At 38.4% G+C, this 17,073-nt stretch overlaps 3 protein-coding genes across 5 annotated transcripts in view; 2 read left to right on the forward strand and 1 right to left on the reverse strand.

Annotated features, from left to right (window-relative positions):
* LOC119556205 (sodium/potassium/calcium exchanger 3-like) overlaps positions 1 to 4,036 on the reverse strand; it is an 85,944-nt gene extending 81,908 nt beyond the window's left edge. Inside the window, exon 1 of one of the 2 annotated variants that reach the window (XM_037868163.1) lies at positions 3,795 to 4,036. The gene's annotated coding sequence lies outside the window, so the exon portion shown is untranslated. Of the gene's footprint in view, positions 1 to 3,726 lie in introns of both variants that reach the window. The other variant, XM_037868162.1, reaches the window with a different exon arrangement.
* A 6,413-nt stretch (positions 4,037 to 10,449) lies between these two features.
* On the forward strand, positions 10,450 to 12,738 carry LOC119556207 (cytochrome c oxidase assembly factor 7 homolog). Its single transcript, XM_037868166.1, has 3 exons — positions 10,450 to 10,612; positions 10,759 to 11,048; positions 11,732 to 12,738. The coding sequence occupies exons 1-3, from the start codon at positions 10,513 to 10,515 to the stop codon at positions 12,137 to 12,139; spliced, it is 798 nt and encodes a 265-aa protein (XP_037724094.1). The 5' UTR covers positions 10,450 to 10,512; the 3' UTR covers positions 12,140 to 12,738.
* Positions 12,739 to 15,577: 2,839 nt separating this feature from the next.
* On the forward strand, positions 15,578 to 16,751 carry LOC119557964 (ras-related protein Rab-21). Of its 2 annotated transcripts, none has more exons than XM_037871007.1 (2): positions 15,578 to 15,782; positions 15,827 to 16,751. In XM_037871007.1, the coding sequence occupies exons 1-2, from the start codon at positions 15,719 to 15,721 to the stop codon at positions 16,450 to 16,452; spliced, it is 690 nt and encodes a 229-aa protein (XP_037726935.1). In that variant the 5' UTR covers positions 15,578 to 15,718; the 3' UTR covers positions 16,453 to 16,751. The 2 variants fall into 2 exon arrangements, with proteins under 2 accessions (XP_037726935.1, XP_037726936.1); XM_037871008.1 differs by having other exon boundaries at positions 15,580 to 15,782; positions 15,848 to 16,751.
* Positions 16,752 to 17,073: the final 322 nt, after the last annotated feature.

Raw genomic sequence — 17,073 nt, forward strand, 5'->3', positions numbered from 1 at the left:
GCCTGTTACATACTAATACAATATATCCTTTTCCTCAATGAGTAATGGGTATAACAAGAGTGAACACTAAGTCGAGTATCTCGACTACACTAGCTTACAAAATAATGTTTTAAAACTGACCCAAGAAGGATGATGATAGTTTCTGGTAGAGTTGAACCTCTAGATCAGAACAAAGAAGACTAAAAAAATTTTAAATGAGTAAGTTTTTTAAAAGATTTTTTAATAAAAATTTTTTGGTATCTACGTGTTATTATACCCTTGCAGAGGGTATTATGATTTCAGTCAGAAGTTTGCAACGCAGTGAAGGAGACGCCGACCCCATAAAGTATATATATTCTTGATCAGCATCACTAAACGAGTCGATCTAGCCATGTCCATTTGTCCGTCTGTCCGTCCGTTTCTACGCAAACTAGTCTCTCAGTTTTAAAGCTATCGGGCTGAAACTTTCCCAAAAGTCTTATTTCTTTTGCAAATTGTATACAAAAAATTTTTTTTTTATATCTTTGGTGTTTTTTAACATATAACCTCCTACGCTTGAAAATAACATTTTTTAATTAGTTCTGAATTTCAAATATAATTTTATCAAAATCGAACGACAATATCATATAGCTGTCATAGGAACGATCGGAAAATTGGTGGGGAAATAAGATGATACAAATTATAGCTTCGGTGTTTTTTGACATATTATCTTAAACTATTGAAAATATCATTTTATGTACTTTTGGGAATTTCGAATTAAATTTAATAAAAATCGGACGACTCTAACACACAGCTGTCAAAGAATCGGTCAGAGAAATAATGAAATAAAAATTTTAAAAAAAATTTTTGCTTTGTTGATTTTGATCGTAATTTATTTTACTCTGGGATATAGAATATTTTAACTTTTCAGCATTACAATTTTAATTTTACACAAATATCAATGAAGCTAGCAACAATCCTTAAAAATGTAACATGGTGTTACTAACATTGATTATTTCTTATAACTGCAAGAGTATACAAACTTCGACTTGCCGAAGTTAACTTCCTTTCTTGTTAATTATATCTCCAGTTGCGCTTATCAAATGTAGGTGATATATGAATAAGTTTACAAATATAATGCCACCCTTTAATTTAGCCAAATATATGAATAGGCTACATTGAGTATATTTTGTGCAACAACTCAGCATACTTTGAAAATGTAGAATTTTTTAACAATTTAGTGACTGTAAGGCGTCTGCTGATATTGTAGAAACTCGAAAAACATCTGACCACTAATCGAGACGTGCACCACTTTAAAATTACCGTCCATACAAACAAATCAAGCCAAGTATGGACAAAATCCATGTTAAAATAGCAGAAATTTAAATTTCAGTATTGACCAACGTAGGGAGGTTCATATTATTCCCTTAGGCAATGTTTTGAAACATTTTTTTTTACGAAATATCGGAAATATTGGTAAAAATATAAAAAAAACATGTAATAATTACAAATACTCACTTTTTATATAAATTTCGGTATATGTATACTTATATAATATTAATTTAATTCGTATATGTTTACTTGCTTAAATAGTTTTTATCAATTACCGATTTTAGTCGATTTTAGTGACGTTAAAACAAAAGTTTCACAGCACTTCCTATAGGATTATTATGAACCTCCTTACGTTAGTCAATACTAAAATTCTAATATCAGGCGCAATTCTATTATCGGTCTAACAATGCAAAGCAATGAAAAATAAAATGTAACTTATTTTACCATGGATTTTGTAAAAGTATGGCTTGTTTGGTTCGTATGAACGGAAACTTTAAAGTGCTTCACGTCTCGATTAGTGGTCGAGCTTTTACGATATCTACAGACGCCTTACAGTCACTAAATTGTAAGAAAATTTTACACATTCAAAGTGGTCCCAGTTGTAGCTCACAATATACAATATACAGTGACATTATAATTGTAAACGAAATCATAAATTACCTATGTCTCTTAAGCGCAACTCGATATATAATAATAAACACAGAGATACCAAAAACCCATTTCTTATTAAAATCTTTAAAAAAACGTATCCATTTAAAATTTTGTAGTCTTCTTTTTTGTGATCAAGGGGTCCAACTCTAACGAGAACGACCATCCTCCTTCTTGGGGAATTTTGGCTGTAAACTAGTGCTATCAAATACTTACTACTTATCTAAAGGGAATGCAACGGAAATATGTAGAAAGACAAGCAGCAAATCGACTGTTTTCAAAATTCAATTTAAGGGGGATTCCCGTCCAGCTACCTAAATATTTAATATTTAAATATTTGTACTTGAAGCTTGCAACGCAGTGAAGGAGACGTTTCGTATACATATTCTTGACCAGCATCACTAGACGAGTCGATCTAGCCATATCCGTCTGCCCGTTCATCTGTCCGTCCGTCGGTTCCGCCGTCTGTCCGTCCGTCTGCCCGTTTATACGCAAACTAGTCTCTCAGTTTAAGCCGGATCCGACAACTATAACCTATGGCTCCCATAGGAATGATCAAGAAACTATTTCTAAAAAAATTTTAAGTTTCGGTAATTTTTGACATATTAACTTCTACTCTTGGGGATATCAATCTTTTAATATTTTAGAACTGCGAATAAATCGAATTCGAATTTATCATATAGCTGCCACAGAAACGTTCGGATAATTAATGTCGAAATAATACAAAGACCGTTATATTTCGTTGTCGACTAACATATACTGTAGTAAATTAAAGTGAAACATTATCTTACAATTTCTGTACTTAGTTTTTTATAAACTAACAATCGGAAAGCTCTGTGTATACAATACTCCCACGGGAACGACTGGCAAGGGTATCGAAACTTCCTTTCAAAGGTTTTTTTTGGAATATTCTTGTTACCATTCCTGTTATTCACCTTTAAACTAATGATCACCATATACAAAAAGAACAAAATGACGGCTTAGCTCCATATGAAAAAAGCTACTACAGCCCACAAAAATGAACATAGCTGAAAAATCTAAAAAGATTTAGAAAATAGATTAAATTTCGGGGACTCCAAAGAGGCCCGAGTTTTTGACCCAGCCCCTTGAAAATAAGAAACCGATTTTATTTTTAACGTGGTTTCGAGAAAAGCGCATTTTAAAAATATTTTGCTCATATAATAAACAAAATTGGACAATAAAAAAATATATATTTATAATCCCGCTGGACAGGAATACCCTCTTTAAGCTTTTACAAAATCAAACATGTGGGCGGCAAAAAAATTTGAGCTTTCGCGTTTGGGGGCTTTAGAGTTGGCGCGGCACCGAGGAATAACAAACTTGAGTGTCGAGTCCTAACAGTCTTATAATTAATATACATATATTATTTTTCCTGCAATGGAAAACTTAATTAAATTAAAAATGGTTTTGTACTTTGTTTTCAAGGACACGTAAAATGCACATATTAAAGCAAATAATTTTAAAAATGTTGATTTTACGAAATATTTAAAGAAAACGAATCCAAACCAGATCGTGTCTATTATATTTTTCATGAATGTATAAGGGGAAAAGAAAAAAGTGGATGGATTTTCAACTCAAATATTCCAAAGTCTAAGTTGATTTTAAATATTTGAAATTTGTAATGCTATGAAACCTTTATATAGAGTTTAAGGATTCTTTAAATAAATATTTTCGAAATATAGTAAACGACAATGCGAATTATTAGGTCTTATATTAGGGATACCGAGCAGTATGAGTCCGACTGCAGTATCTATGTTGTTTTTGGACCTTGCTCTTGACACTCTCACTTAAAGGTTATGGCACAACAACAAAAACACTAAGGCGAATCCCGTTACGTAGCGTTTTCCCCGATTTGTTCCGTTTTGATTCGCTAGGTTCCACGTTCACTCGCGATTTTATACTCGCTGACATTAATCTCGATCTTTTCGTAATCGTTTCCGTTCTCGTTCCTTTATCGTTGTCTAAAATGTTCTGATTGGTACATATATCTGGTTCTCTTTCTCTATATTTCTGTTTTTTTTGGAATTTTTTTATATGGATTGGCCTGTGGGGTTGTGTGTATATTGTCTTGATGCCGCCGACGTTGACGTTAAACTGATTCTGAATCAGTGCTTAAAGCGTTTTAGTCCAAACCGAGCTCACTATTTTTATACCCTTACAAAGAGTATTATAATTTTGCAATGACCCTATAAAAAGAATATATTCATGTTTAGCGTCACTTGACAAGTTGGTATAGCCATGTCCGTCTGTCCGATTCTGCAGAAACTAGTCTTTAATTTTAACCAGCATAAAATTTTCAGAAAAATCGTATTTCTATAGGAGAAAGTATTAAAGTCGAAACGAGCCGGATAAAAGAACTATGTCCTATTGGTCGAAAAACTAACAGAATTATATTAAAACATCGCTTTATCATGGTCTTCTTTTATATTCTAAGATTTAAAGAATTTTATTAAAGTGTTTAAAAAAATAAATTTTTTATAAATGCCATATACAAAATTGGAAAATTAAGGCATACAGTATTCCTACTAATCGCCAGAATTGGTTGTTTTTCACATAGAAGTATATAAATCGATATGTAACATTTCTTTAATATTTTATAATTAAATTTTTAATTTAACAAATTTAGCTAACAGACCACAAAATAACATTTTTACAAACTGGCATATTAATATAAATTATAATTTTTTTATAGAGTTTGAAAAATATCTGATTAAAACACATATATATTTTTTATTTTAATAATACGGCTTAAAACCCTAATGTTCTTTAATCTGCAAGAGTATATAAACTTTGGCTTGCCTAGGCTAGCTTTCTTTCTTATTTTATGTTTTTTGCCGAGCTTGATTTGGCTCTGGATTCGAGCGTGTGTGTCTATATATGTAGGTACTATGTGTACCACTATAATACAGTTTAACTGACTATAGACTAATGCCAGCAGTTATTCAAAGGCGAATTGCTGTCTGGTATGCGTGTCTGTATTTTATTTTTTCAAAGATCGTATTTGCTGGTTGTGGGGTGCATTGTTTGTCAGTGTTTCAGTTATTCAGTTTCCCGTTTTTTATTTTCATTTGGTCGGTTTTATTTGAGGGCATTGGCGATCGGCAAAGGTCAAGTCATGGTAGAGCGATCAACTAATTAGAGTTAAGCACAGACTCGTGCCATTGCTTCGGGGCTTGGTACCTTGTCCATAAATTTCGCATCCAGATTTTCCTGGTCCTACACCGAAAAAAAGGAATGCTCGTTTACAAGGTTGCAATCAAAAGAAAACCATACCTGAAATATTAAATATTAATAATATAAACACAATACGTAAATGAATCCATCTAAGTAACGTAACTAAAATCGAAGAACCTCTTCTTACTTTCGTTGACATAAAACAATTATTTCATCTTTTGAAATCATTCGTTCTGATTAACCTTTCTACATACAGCTTTACAGCTTACTCAGAAGTCCATCAGAAGGGTTCTTCAAACAATTTGGTATTTGTTTAAAATTTATTTCCGGATTAAGTGACATGTGGACAACTTTATTTTGTTTGCCGAGATTTCTCCGAGATCCGCAAAAATTATCCGCCAAACACAAATACATAAGTACATATATTTAGAGCGGGCGGGGGCATCATCATCTATCTAAACAGTCACTAATTGGACAAGAGCGTTTTTAATTAAGCGTCCGTCTATTAAAATAGGCAGATCAGACGATTACCAAAGCACTAAACATGATGATCTGACACAGTAAAGACAGTGCCATTCAGAACTATAAGTTGATCCATGTTTCAGAACTATTTTCTAGATTTTTTAACATTTTATCTGCCTATTAGGAATCTGTCCAGGAGAAGGCAAATAAGAAGGAAAATTGCAGTTGGTTGTTGTTAAACTAAATTATTTATAATACGAATAGTTACAAAATCTGCGAGGAATAGAATCTCACCAAAAATTTAGAAATACGTTTTTATTTTAAGGTATTTACAAAACGAATGGAGCTAGAGTCAAACAGATCGAAATTAAATACGGTTTTACGGTTTGGCCAGCACGATTAAAAAACGTAAAAACGAGACTAATTTGTTATTAAATTTTCTTTTTGGTGACCCTAGATCTTGGTAAAACATCCGTTACTCGTAGACTAAAAGGGTATACTAGATTCGTCGAAAAGTATGCAACAGGTAAAAGGATAATAACTATAAAATGCTTAGATAATAGTTGCACGCCCACTTTAACGCCCACAAACTTCAAAAAATCGTAAATATGAACGCGGATATCTCGGAAAATATCAAAGATAGAGAAATGGGATTTCAGATTTAGATTCCGCAGGCTTAAGCGCAGCGCAAGTTTGCTACGCGACTATGCCACGCCCACTCTAACGCCCACAAACCGCGAAAGCCTGTGGCGCCCACAATTTTCATGCTAGATACAAAATTTTAACTGAAATGTATTAGTCTCGTCTATTCCTATCGATTGATCCAAGACTTTGCCACACCCACTCTAACGCCCACAACGCTTAATTCTGTCTACCGCCGGTAGGTGGCGCATTCCAATCTCGCTTTGCTGCTTCCATATCTCCATTTTCCTTTGGTCCCTTTAGCTGAGTAACGGGTATCTGATAGTCAAGGTACTCGACTATAGCGTTCTTCCTTGTTTTTAACTTAATTTCTTTATACACCAGCAGACTGGACGTTTTAAAATGCTCCAATTTATTTGTTTCCTGTTTGTCAACAAATCCAGCCGTTATATACATATATGCGAAATTTTTGAATTCTTAAATTTGTTTGATAGAGTAACGCACATAAGCCCTCTGCACACAGACGCTTAAAATCGATGTTGCAATTTTAGGCCTAGTACTCAGATCGGCTAAGAGTTTCACTAGCCGAAAAATCTTATTCTTTATAGTGTGACCGAAGTTTTCAAAGTTCAGCCGCAATGCATGTAGCATGGTCTTACTGGCAAGCAGCTGGGTTTGTTCCCAAACGGAAGTCTAATCAATTGGAGAAATTTAAAAGGGAGGAGTCTGCTGGTACACAAAGAATTTAAAATAAAAATAAATGGAATGTTCAACGAATGTTTTTTTATGTAAATTAGTAGTTTATAGCTTCCTTCTCGTCCCACGGATGCTTCGCCATCTTTCCCGCGCCACCGCAGTCCAGCTCCGAGTCCCAATAGGCATATTGGACCTTCAGGAAGTGGGAGCCGGATTGGGAACGGGGTTGATCCGCTGATGCTGCAGGCTGACTATGCTGACCTTACAGTGGCTGACTATGCTTCCTGTCGGTGAAATCCCACAAAAAAGGGCAACAGCTTGAAATAGGAGTCCTATTTTATCTGCACTGACCTCCTGAAGTCGATTTTGGGGGTTTCCTTCCATTTTTAATTTTTAGTTTCCACACCGCCTTTGCACGAACATCGCCAAAGATTACATTTTTTACTTTTTGGGCCGCGGCTAACGGCGTTTTTTTTTGTTGGTATTTCCTTAGCTCATCTGAGTACCGTGGTGAAAAACAGACCCAACGCTTTTCGTTAGCCGCGTATTCGCCTCTCGCTCACTCCTATGGTAAGCTCGCGGCTGTGAGCTCGTCGATGTGAGTACTAGGCTTTAAGCAGATTTCTGTTTACATAGAGAATCGCTGAACCGAACAGCTGATCGGCATAAGCAAACCGTATTCGAAGGGAGAAGCTCCCAAATTCAATTGCTCGGAAAAAATACAAAACAACGCAAAACTAAATACAATTCGAACGCTAGCATGTGGAATGTTTTCAGCTCCAAATGATAATATATTATTTTAGCAAATTTATAAAGGATTCGATTTCTATTCAGGCAAGCGTTTTAAAATGAATAGGGACTATTGTGAGCCAACAGTAACGCCACGATAATTTTCACAAGTTAGAACCGTTTAGGCCCTTTTAAGTATTTATAGCACCTTCCTCGCATACGGTCTTTTTGCTAAATCCAATTTTAAACAACAATTTTGGGAGGGTGATGCGTCTTTAAATGGGGCTTTCTTTAAATAAATTATGCACGTTTTGGTCTAACAGGTGCCAGGTCCTGCCTAGAGGGACATAAGCTGGAGGTTGGTCATTCCTTAAAAAAGTACCTAGCAATATTTATTTTCAAAATTAGATCAATTGCTGAATTCCGAATTGAATTCAAAGACTCGTAAAAAAATACTGAATAAATCACTAAAATACTGTATCGATTTGCGTGTGCGGACCGCATTTCAAGCTGCAGCGAGTTGTAGAAAAATTTCCCGGTGGGAAAAAGACTAGGTACATAAATTACTAAAAAAATAAAAAGGAAAGAATGGTACCTATTTAAAGTACACATAATCATAAAGAAGGCGTTTTAAAATTGTTTACGCTATCTTAAACAATTAAATTGGTTTTTTGGATTAATTTTTTTTCGAGCTTTTTAATGCCATTTTAATTTACTTTTAGTTTATTTTGACCTGATTTCCAGCAACACTCATTTTAATATATAAGTCGCCTCCTGGGATAAAAATTAATTTCGGAGATTTTTCAACGAAAAAAACCGAGAAAATATAATTCCATAATTTCACAATAAATCTATTTTTCCATGAATTCTTGACATACACGTCTTGTCCTATTCGCAATGACGTAAACTAAAAGTTTGAACCTATAATCATAATTAAACGGGTTTTTAAGAGTTGTAGATTACTGTATTTGTTTATGCTGGCAATACTTTTTGAAAACACTACAATGTAGCAGTGAAAGTAACTACAAAAATATTTTACTACTGCGACCGAAATAATTTCTTTGGAGCTTGGATCAAAGCATTTTGAAACGTAATGCTAAACTAAGCCTTAGCCGTATATAAAACTATATTTTTTTGGAGCAAAGCATTTATATAGTAAAAAGTACTCCCAGCAGTGCTATAGTAAATATAGTATATATGCCATAGCATTGGACGCGTTCAGCAGAACAACATGATACCTGATCACTGATGGAATTCTTACGATAGTTCTGCTAAACGCATATGATAAATAATCATGTTGCAAGAATTTTTGCAAGAATTTTTGCATCATGATCAGAAAAAAGGAGCGTAAAAATAGTACGCTAGCTTTTCGTGATACATGATACATTGTTGCTGGCGTGCATAGATGAGTGAAGTATCGATAAGAATTAACATAAATATTTTTAAAAAACCATGAACTAATTTATATTCTTTACAACATTTATAAAGTGATTGTCAAACCCTTACACTAGGACGAAACGACATTTAAATACATAGTGCAGTTTTTCAGCTAAAATGTTTTACTTTTTTAACGTCGTTATGTATCATGAACGTTCAGCAGTACAAACTTCATCACTGATAAGCGTTATTTCAAATAATACAAATACAAACAAGGAAGAACGCTATAGTCGAGTACCTCGACTATCAGATACCCGTTACTCAGCTAAAGGGACCAAAGGGAAATGGAGATATGCAAGCAGCAAAGCGAGATTGAAATGCGCCACCTATCGGCGGTAGACAGATTTAAGCGTTATGGGCGTTAGAGTGTGCGTGGCAAATTTTTTTTGGGTCAATCGATAGGTATTGACGAGACCAATACAGTTCAGTTCAAATTTTGTATCTAGCATGAAAATTGTGGGCGCCACAGACTTGGGCGGCTTGTGGGCGTTAAAGTGGGCGTGGCATATTTGCGTGACAAACTTGCGCTGCGCACAAGGCTACGGAATCTAAATCTGAGATCCCAATTCTCTATCATTGATAGTTTCCGAGATATCCACGTTCATATTTACGATTTCTTGAAGTTTGTGGGCGGTTTGTGGGCGTAAAAATGATCGATAGGTATTGATGAGAACAATACATTTCAGTTTAAATTTTTATTCTAGCATCAAAACTGTAGGAGCCACAGTTTTGGGCGGTTTGTGGGCGTTAGAGTGGGCGTGGCACTCTACTGAAACAAACTTGGGCTGCGTAAGAAGCTCAGGAATCTGTACGCCAAATCTCATCCGGACAGACAGACGGACAGACGGACATGGCTAGATCGACTCGGCTAGTGATCCTGATCAAGAATATATATACTTTATGGGGTCGGAAACGCTTCCTTCTGCCTGTTACATACTTTCCGACGAATCTAGTATACCCTTTTACTCTACGAGTAACGGGTATAAAAACGGTAAGTACAGAAATAACCTAAGCTCGTAAAAATGATGAATTAAATTGAAATACTGAATTTTTTGCACATTTGCTTCGAATTTTAGCGACCGTCTTCTGTCCCTTTCTAGCACTTGCATTTATTATGGAACCAAAATTCGCTGGTGCGGAATTTTAGCGCTGTTGCTGAAGCTTCTTCCGTCCAAACAGGCTATTACTGGGAAATTTTCGTACCTCAAAACTTGAATACACCATCTTTTGAACGGATGTTTGGATAGTGGGAAGAGGTTACAAATGACGATGTTAAAATCATCGTAGAAATAATTTTAGGCGATAAGTATCGCAAAAAATTGTGGGGAAGTCATTGCACTATCTGGTAACACTGTAGCACGCAGAAGCATAACATAATACTTTTTGGTTGTTATCTATTAAACATCGCTGGTCATGGCTTACGATCTGAAGAAGGAGTCGGACGTAAAGGAGTACGTGGACAAGTTGGGCGTGGAGTACCGATTCGGTTGTTATTCCGAAAAGAAGCCGGAAGGTGGGTGCGCAGTCGGCGGAGACGCCGGCAGCGGCAAAAACGATTGCGATCTATAACCTCTGTTGCGCGGGAAGGGAATAGAACGTTACAAAACAAATAACAAGGAATCGAAATATGATATAGCTAACTACCGCTTCGCATTGCAGCCTGCCACCTGCTGGGCGATTACCTGGAGGGCATCAAGAAGGACTTCGAGAAGGCCTCCAAGGTGTATAAATCGACGTGCGACGACTACGGTTACGCAAAGTCCTGCTACAAGTATGGAAACTACTGCTTCCTAGGCAAGGGAAAGAGTGGGAGCAAAGGGGATCCCCGGGTGGCCTACGAGTACTACGAGAAGGGCTGCAACCTGAACGACTCGGACGCCTGCCTCCACTCCGGGCTGCTGCTCGTCTCGAGGTCCATGCCCAAGGAGATCGACAGAAATGTACCCAAGGTAAAGACCGCAGGATGATGATCGCGGTCTTAAACCGCCATTTAAATACGAGTGATTTCTTGGAGCAGGCGATTATGTTTATAAACCAATATTACCGTACTCATCATAATGACCGGAATACCTCGTTTGTTTTGCCGGCATACATATGTACATATGTTTTTAGTGTTTAAACATTTGGTTTGCGACCTTTTATATTCACTTCTTACCTTTTAAAGTCACCAAAACTGTTCATAGACATACTCAACTGTGTTCAAAATAATTAAAATCGAGGCAACGTAACCAACGACTAAAATACATAGAACATTGTCGATCTCACTCGTATTGCAGTCATAAACAAAATTGAACGGAAACGAAAAGTAACACTATACAAACATTATTTATCTTAGTAGTATTCTGCAGTTCAGTGTATAAATGAATTAGGTTTTGGAATTTAGCGTTCAAATAGTTAAACCCAAGGAGACTCTTGGTCAAAAAGTAAGAACCACCACCAGCGTTAAGTAATCTACATTTTGCTCATTTAGTTGCTAACAAAATGGATGGTAATAATTGCAAGTTCAAATTACTTGAGATTTATTTGCCATTTGACTTTTTATATGAAAACAATTTCTCCCTAAAAAAAGACTAAGTTTATCATGCCATAATTTCGACAGTGTAGATATACTAATTTTCTTTACATTCCACAGGGCTTGGAATTCCTGACCAAGAGCTGCGACATGAACAACGCTACCGCCTGCTTTTATCTATCTGGCATGCATATCTCGGGAGTGCAAAAGAAGCCGGATCAGAGCGCGGCGACTGAATCGGCCGGAAATGAGCCAGCTCCGCCCGCCGGAAAGACACCATTAAAGGACTCTGACTACATTGTCCTTAAAGACATGAAGAAGGCTTTCCAGTTTGCTCATAAGGCGTGTGAGCTTCGCAACATGTATGCTTGCGCCAATCTCAGCCAGATGTACGCCCGTGGCGATGGAATTGAGAAAAACGAAAAGGAGGCGGAGAAGTACAAGAAGCTGGCTCTAGAGATGCAGGACGAGGTGAAGAAGCAGCAGGAGACGCTAGGCTTCCAACAGGGCGTGGGAATGCCCAATTGATTTAGATTCTGTTTGATTCCTTTTACCATGTACTGCTGCTTCTCACCTTCGCTTAGTCCAATGTTCATATTTTGTATTCACGTGTATCTTTGTCAGGTATCCATTTACCCCTTTTCGGTCGGTCCAACATTAGTGGTTAAACTAACTAACATTTGTTTGTGATTTCTGTGTACATAGCCGACATTTACATGCGGCGGAGTGAGAGAGAAAAGGCGTAACGAAAAGAAATTTCTAGTTTTAATTGTTAAAGTTATCAAGTAACAAGTAAAAAACCCTTAAAGCATTGGCCGTGTTCAGCAGAACAACATGATCACTGATCAATGTTGGATCAGTTTTATGCAACCAAGTTTATTGTGCTCAACGCTCATAGTACGTTACGACGTCAAAAAAGTACAATTTGTTACTTTATAAACTGCACCAGACAAGTGTAAATGCTTCTAAGTTTGTCATGTCCTAAGTTTTTGAGTCACTTAAGCGTAACACTTTTTGCATCATGACTATATATTATGTGCGTTGTTCTGCTGAACGCGGCCATTTTGTTGATACCTTATATACAAAATACAAACCAGCCCGACCATAGTACGGTGTCGAAAATCGAATTGTATGTGTTTTAATTTATACATCATTTAGTGTAATATCCGCAGAGGCATACGTGAGTACAGTGCCTTTTGGGCTTAAAAGTCAAGTTATTTAATTGCATATCCTCTTATATGTGTATGTATAATTAAATATCCAATTTATTTTATTATTTAATTTTGGATAAACGTCTGAAACGCTTAAGTCCTATCATAGGTCCTGATTACGAACAAATAGTACAAAATTGGCGACAAGAAAGATTTCTTGAAACAAAATGCTGTTGATTATTTTCCTTATATCTTGAAAACAGGCCATTGAAATTCTTTTTTCGTGTTTATTAAGTTTGTTCCTTAATATTTTATGAGGAAAACAAAAAATGTGTGCCGTGTAACATTCATTTTAAATTGAGCGCCCAATTAATTGGATCGAGCTGGCATCACTGAACCTACAGTGATATTTTCCAAAAATCATCGCATAATTGCTCATTTAAGACTAGTACTCACTTCGACGAAAACCGCGAGCTAGCCATAGGAGTGATCGAGATGAAGATACGCGGCTTACGCCTTTCGCCGGGTATGTTTTTCAGCGCGGTTCTTAGATGAGCTAAGGAAACAACAGAAAAAATACAAGATTTCGCGAGTGAATTTCGATGAACGCCGTTAGCCGCGGCCCAAAGAATAAAGCCTAGTACTCAGATCGGCTAAGAGTTTCACTAGTCAAAAAATCTTATTCTTTGTAGTGTGACCGAAGTTTTCAAAGTTCACCAGCAATGCATGTAGCATGGTCTTACTGACAAGCAGCTGGGTTTGTTGCCAAACGGAAAACATATCAATTGGAGAAATTTAAAAAGGAGGAGTCTGCTGGTACACAAAGAAATTAAATTAAAAATAGATGGAATGTTCAACGAATGTTTTTATTTAAGTAAATTAGTTGCTTATAGCTTCCTTTTCGTTCCACGGATGCTTCGCCATCTTTCCCGCGCCACCGCAGTCCAGCTCCGAGTCCCAATGGGCATATTGGACCTTGAGGAAGTGGGAGCCGGATTGGGAACAGGGTTGATCCGCTGATGCTGCAGGAAGTCGCCCAGCATCCTGGCAGTGGCTGGACATGGCTTCTCCAACTGTTCCTTAGCGGGCGCCCTATTTTCCTCCTCCCTGTAGAAGCCAGCGCGTCCTCCAGCTCCGCTTAAGCTGCCAAATAGCTGGTGGTTATGGTGTACGGAGTCCGAACCAAATTATTTTGGCCAGATCTTACTTTCTTTGCGAGGACACGCCCGGCAGGATGTCCATGTAGAGAGCGAAGGCCCACTCGGCATGTTCCTTCCCACTGGGATTCCATGGTGGATCTCCTCCAGCACTGCGGATTTGCCCTGTTCTGGTATTGCTTCCTGTCGGTCAAGTCCCACAATAATGGGCAACAGCTTGGATTATGCGTCCTTTTTCATTAAAAATAAATTAAAATTTTTAAATTCCCCACCGCTTCTGCACGAACACCGCCAAAGATTACATTTCTTAAGCCTAGTACTCACATCGACGAAAACTTCGAGCTAACCATAGGAGTGAGCGAGAGGCAAAAAGGCGGCTAAAGCTTTTCGTCGGGTCTGTTTTTCAGCGCGGTACTCAGATGAGCTAAGGAAATACCAGAAAAAATACCAGATTTCGAGAGTGAATTTTCGATGAACGCCGTTAGCCGCGGCCCAAAGAATAAGAAACTTAATCTTTGGCGGTGTTCGTGCAGAAGCGGTGGGGAATTTAATAATTGTAAATGGAAGAAAAGCCCAAAACACGGTTAAAGGAGGTCAGTGCAGATGAAAATGGACGCCTAATCCAAGCAGATCCTCTAGAGAATCCCAGTGGGAAGGAACATGCCGAGTGGGACTTCGCTATCTACATTAACATCCTGCCGAGCGAGTCTTCGCAAGGAAAGTAAGATCTGGCCAAAGTAATTTGGTTGCCTTGTACTAATAGAAGGATCTTTTTAGCAGAACCACCAGTAATATGATCTCCGAAGTCCTCTCCATTAGGACTCCGTACACCACCACCACCAGCTACTTGGCAGCTTAAGCGGAGCTGGAGGCTGCGGTGGCTTCTATAGGGAGGAGGAAAATAGGGCGCCCGCTAAGCCAGGCCAGGATGCTGGGCGACTTTCTACAGCATCAGCGGATCAACCCCGTTCCCAATCCGGCTCCGACTTCCTCAAGGTCCAATATGCCCTTTGGGACTCGGAGCTGGACAGCGGTGGCGCGGGAAAGATGGCGAAGCATTCGTGGGACGTTAAGGAAGCTTTAAACTACAAATTTACATAAATAAAAACATTCGTTGAACATTCCATTTATTTTTATTTTACTTTCTTTGTCTACCAGCAGACTCCTCCTTTTTAAATTTCTCCAATTGATTTGTTTTCCGTTTGGCAACAAACCCAGCCGCTTGACAGTAAGACCATGCTACGTGCATTGCGGGTGAACTTTGAATACTTCGGTCACACTACAAAGAATAAGATTTTTCGACTAGTGAAACTCTTAGCCGATCTGAGTACTAGGCTTTATTCTTTGGGCCGCGGCTAACGGCGTTCATCGAAAATTCACTCGGGAAATCTGGTATTTTTTCTGGTATTTTCTTAGCTCATCTGAGTACCACGCTGAAAAACAGACCCGACGAAAACCTTTAGCCGCCTGTTTGCCTCTCGCTCACTCCTATGGTTAGCTCGCGGTTTTCGTCGATGTGAGTACTAGGCTTAAATAGAGATGAGATTTAAAAAAAAGGAGCCCCCATGTTCCAAATTCCACCATCCCACTTTCGTTGCTAACTGGCCGACGTTAATTTGACAAACATATTTATCATAAAGTAACGCCAAGTGCCATTCCATTAGTGCTGTACGGCAGCCACACTGGCGGACGTATATAATCTAAATTTTGCATTTCCTTGTTTTTTTTTTTGTTTTTCCGTGACCCTTCTGAAAACCGATGTGCATCCAGACAGGACATCTAGAACTCGGAGACCCACAATGAGCGCGCGCAGATCAAAGAGCAGTCCAACGCTAAATTTCAAGGCGGTGCTTCTGGGCGAAGGTGCGTTTCGGTGGCCTGATAAACCAATCTATTACGCTATGTAGAATTGCATCCCTTAATTGCAGGTTGTGTGGGCAAAACGTCGCTGGTGCTGCGCTACATGGAGGACCGGTTCAATGCTCACCACCTAAGCACCCTACAGGCCTCCTTTGTGACCCGCAAAGTGTCGCTGGAGGACGGAAGGAAGGCTCAGTTGAATATATGGGACACGGCTGGGCAGGAGCGATTCCATGCCCTCGGACCCATTTACTACCGAGGGTCCGATGGCGCCCTGTTAGTCTACGACATAACCGACCAGGACTCGTTCCAGAAGGTCAAGTCTTGGGTGCGGGAACTCCGGCAAATGCGCGGCACGAAGATTGCCCTGATAATCGTGGGCAACAAGACTGATTTAAGTGAACAGCGGGCGGTGGCGCACGAGGAGGCCCTCCAATATGCGCGCACGGTTGGCGCCCAGTATGTGGAAACCTCGGCCAAGGAGAACGAGGGCGTGGCCGAGCTCTTTGATCTGCTGACCCATCTAATGCTGGAGCAGCTCAGCCAACGTGAACCGGATGCGAGTCCACTGCGCCTCGAGCACGCGGATACGGATGGCCTTCGCAGCTCCAACGATTCCGAGGTCCCGGATTCCGGCGATCCTGCGGGCCAGAGATCCTGCTGTGGCATTTAGCCGTCTCCATTGTGATAATAATCATAATTATTTACTAGTACCCTATAGCCGATGTTCATTTTGTGTATATGTATATTATATATTTACTTATAGTGCGTGTGTTTCTGTTATTAACTCCAGTAACCCAAACTGACTCCACGTATTCTTGTTGATCTTCATTGTTGTCCAAATTGCGCAGACATTTTTGTTTTGATTTTTCGGCACCAAGTTTGTGTATGAAATGTAGTGTTCGCCCATTCCGACATTTGATTTTTTTCGCTCTTTATGTGCGCCAAGCAATAAAATATTTTGTAATTGCACTTATCTTGTTTTTGGGGCGGTAATTTTTCGGGAGGATGCATGTCTAATTGCAACCAACATTGTGATAAGTCACCAGTGATTACACCTTTTAGCAATGTAAACAGCTTTTTTCATAGTAGTCAATATTACTGATTTATATACATAGTACTCCCTACAACTTAAGAGCATATCAAAATTATGAATTTTGTTGAGATAAATAGAATAAAATTATACTTTGGGGCGGGTCGATTCGTATGGGACTAAAGAGTGGCAAGCCGTATGGGGGAACGTTATCTTTAAAGGATTGATTGTGAACAATATTGCCAAACAAACTAACGGTGC

Source organism: Drosophila subpulchrella, chromosome X (genome assembly GCF_014743375.2).
Source record: "Drosophila subpulchrella strain 33 F10 #4 breed RU33 chromosome X, RU_Dsub_v1.1 Primary Assembly, whole genome shotgun sequence".
NCBI lineage: Eukaryota > Metazoa > Arthropoda > Insecta > Diptera > Drosophilidae > Drosophila > Drosophila subpulchrella.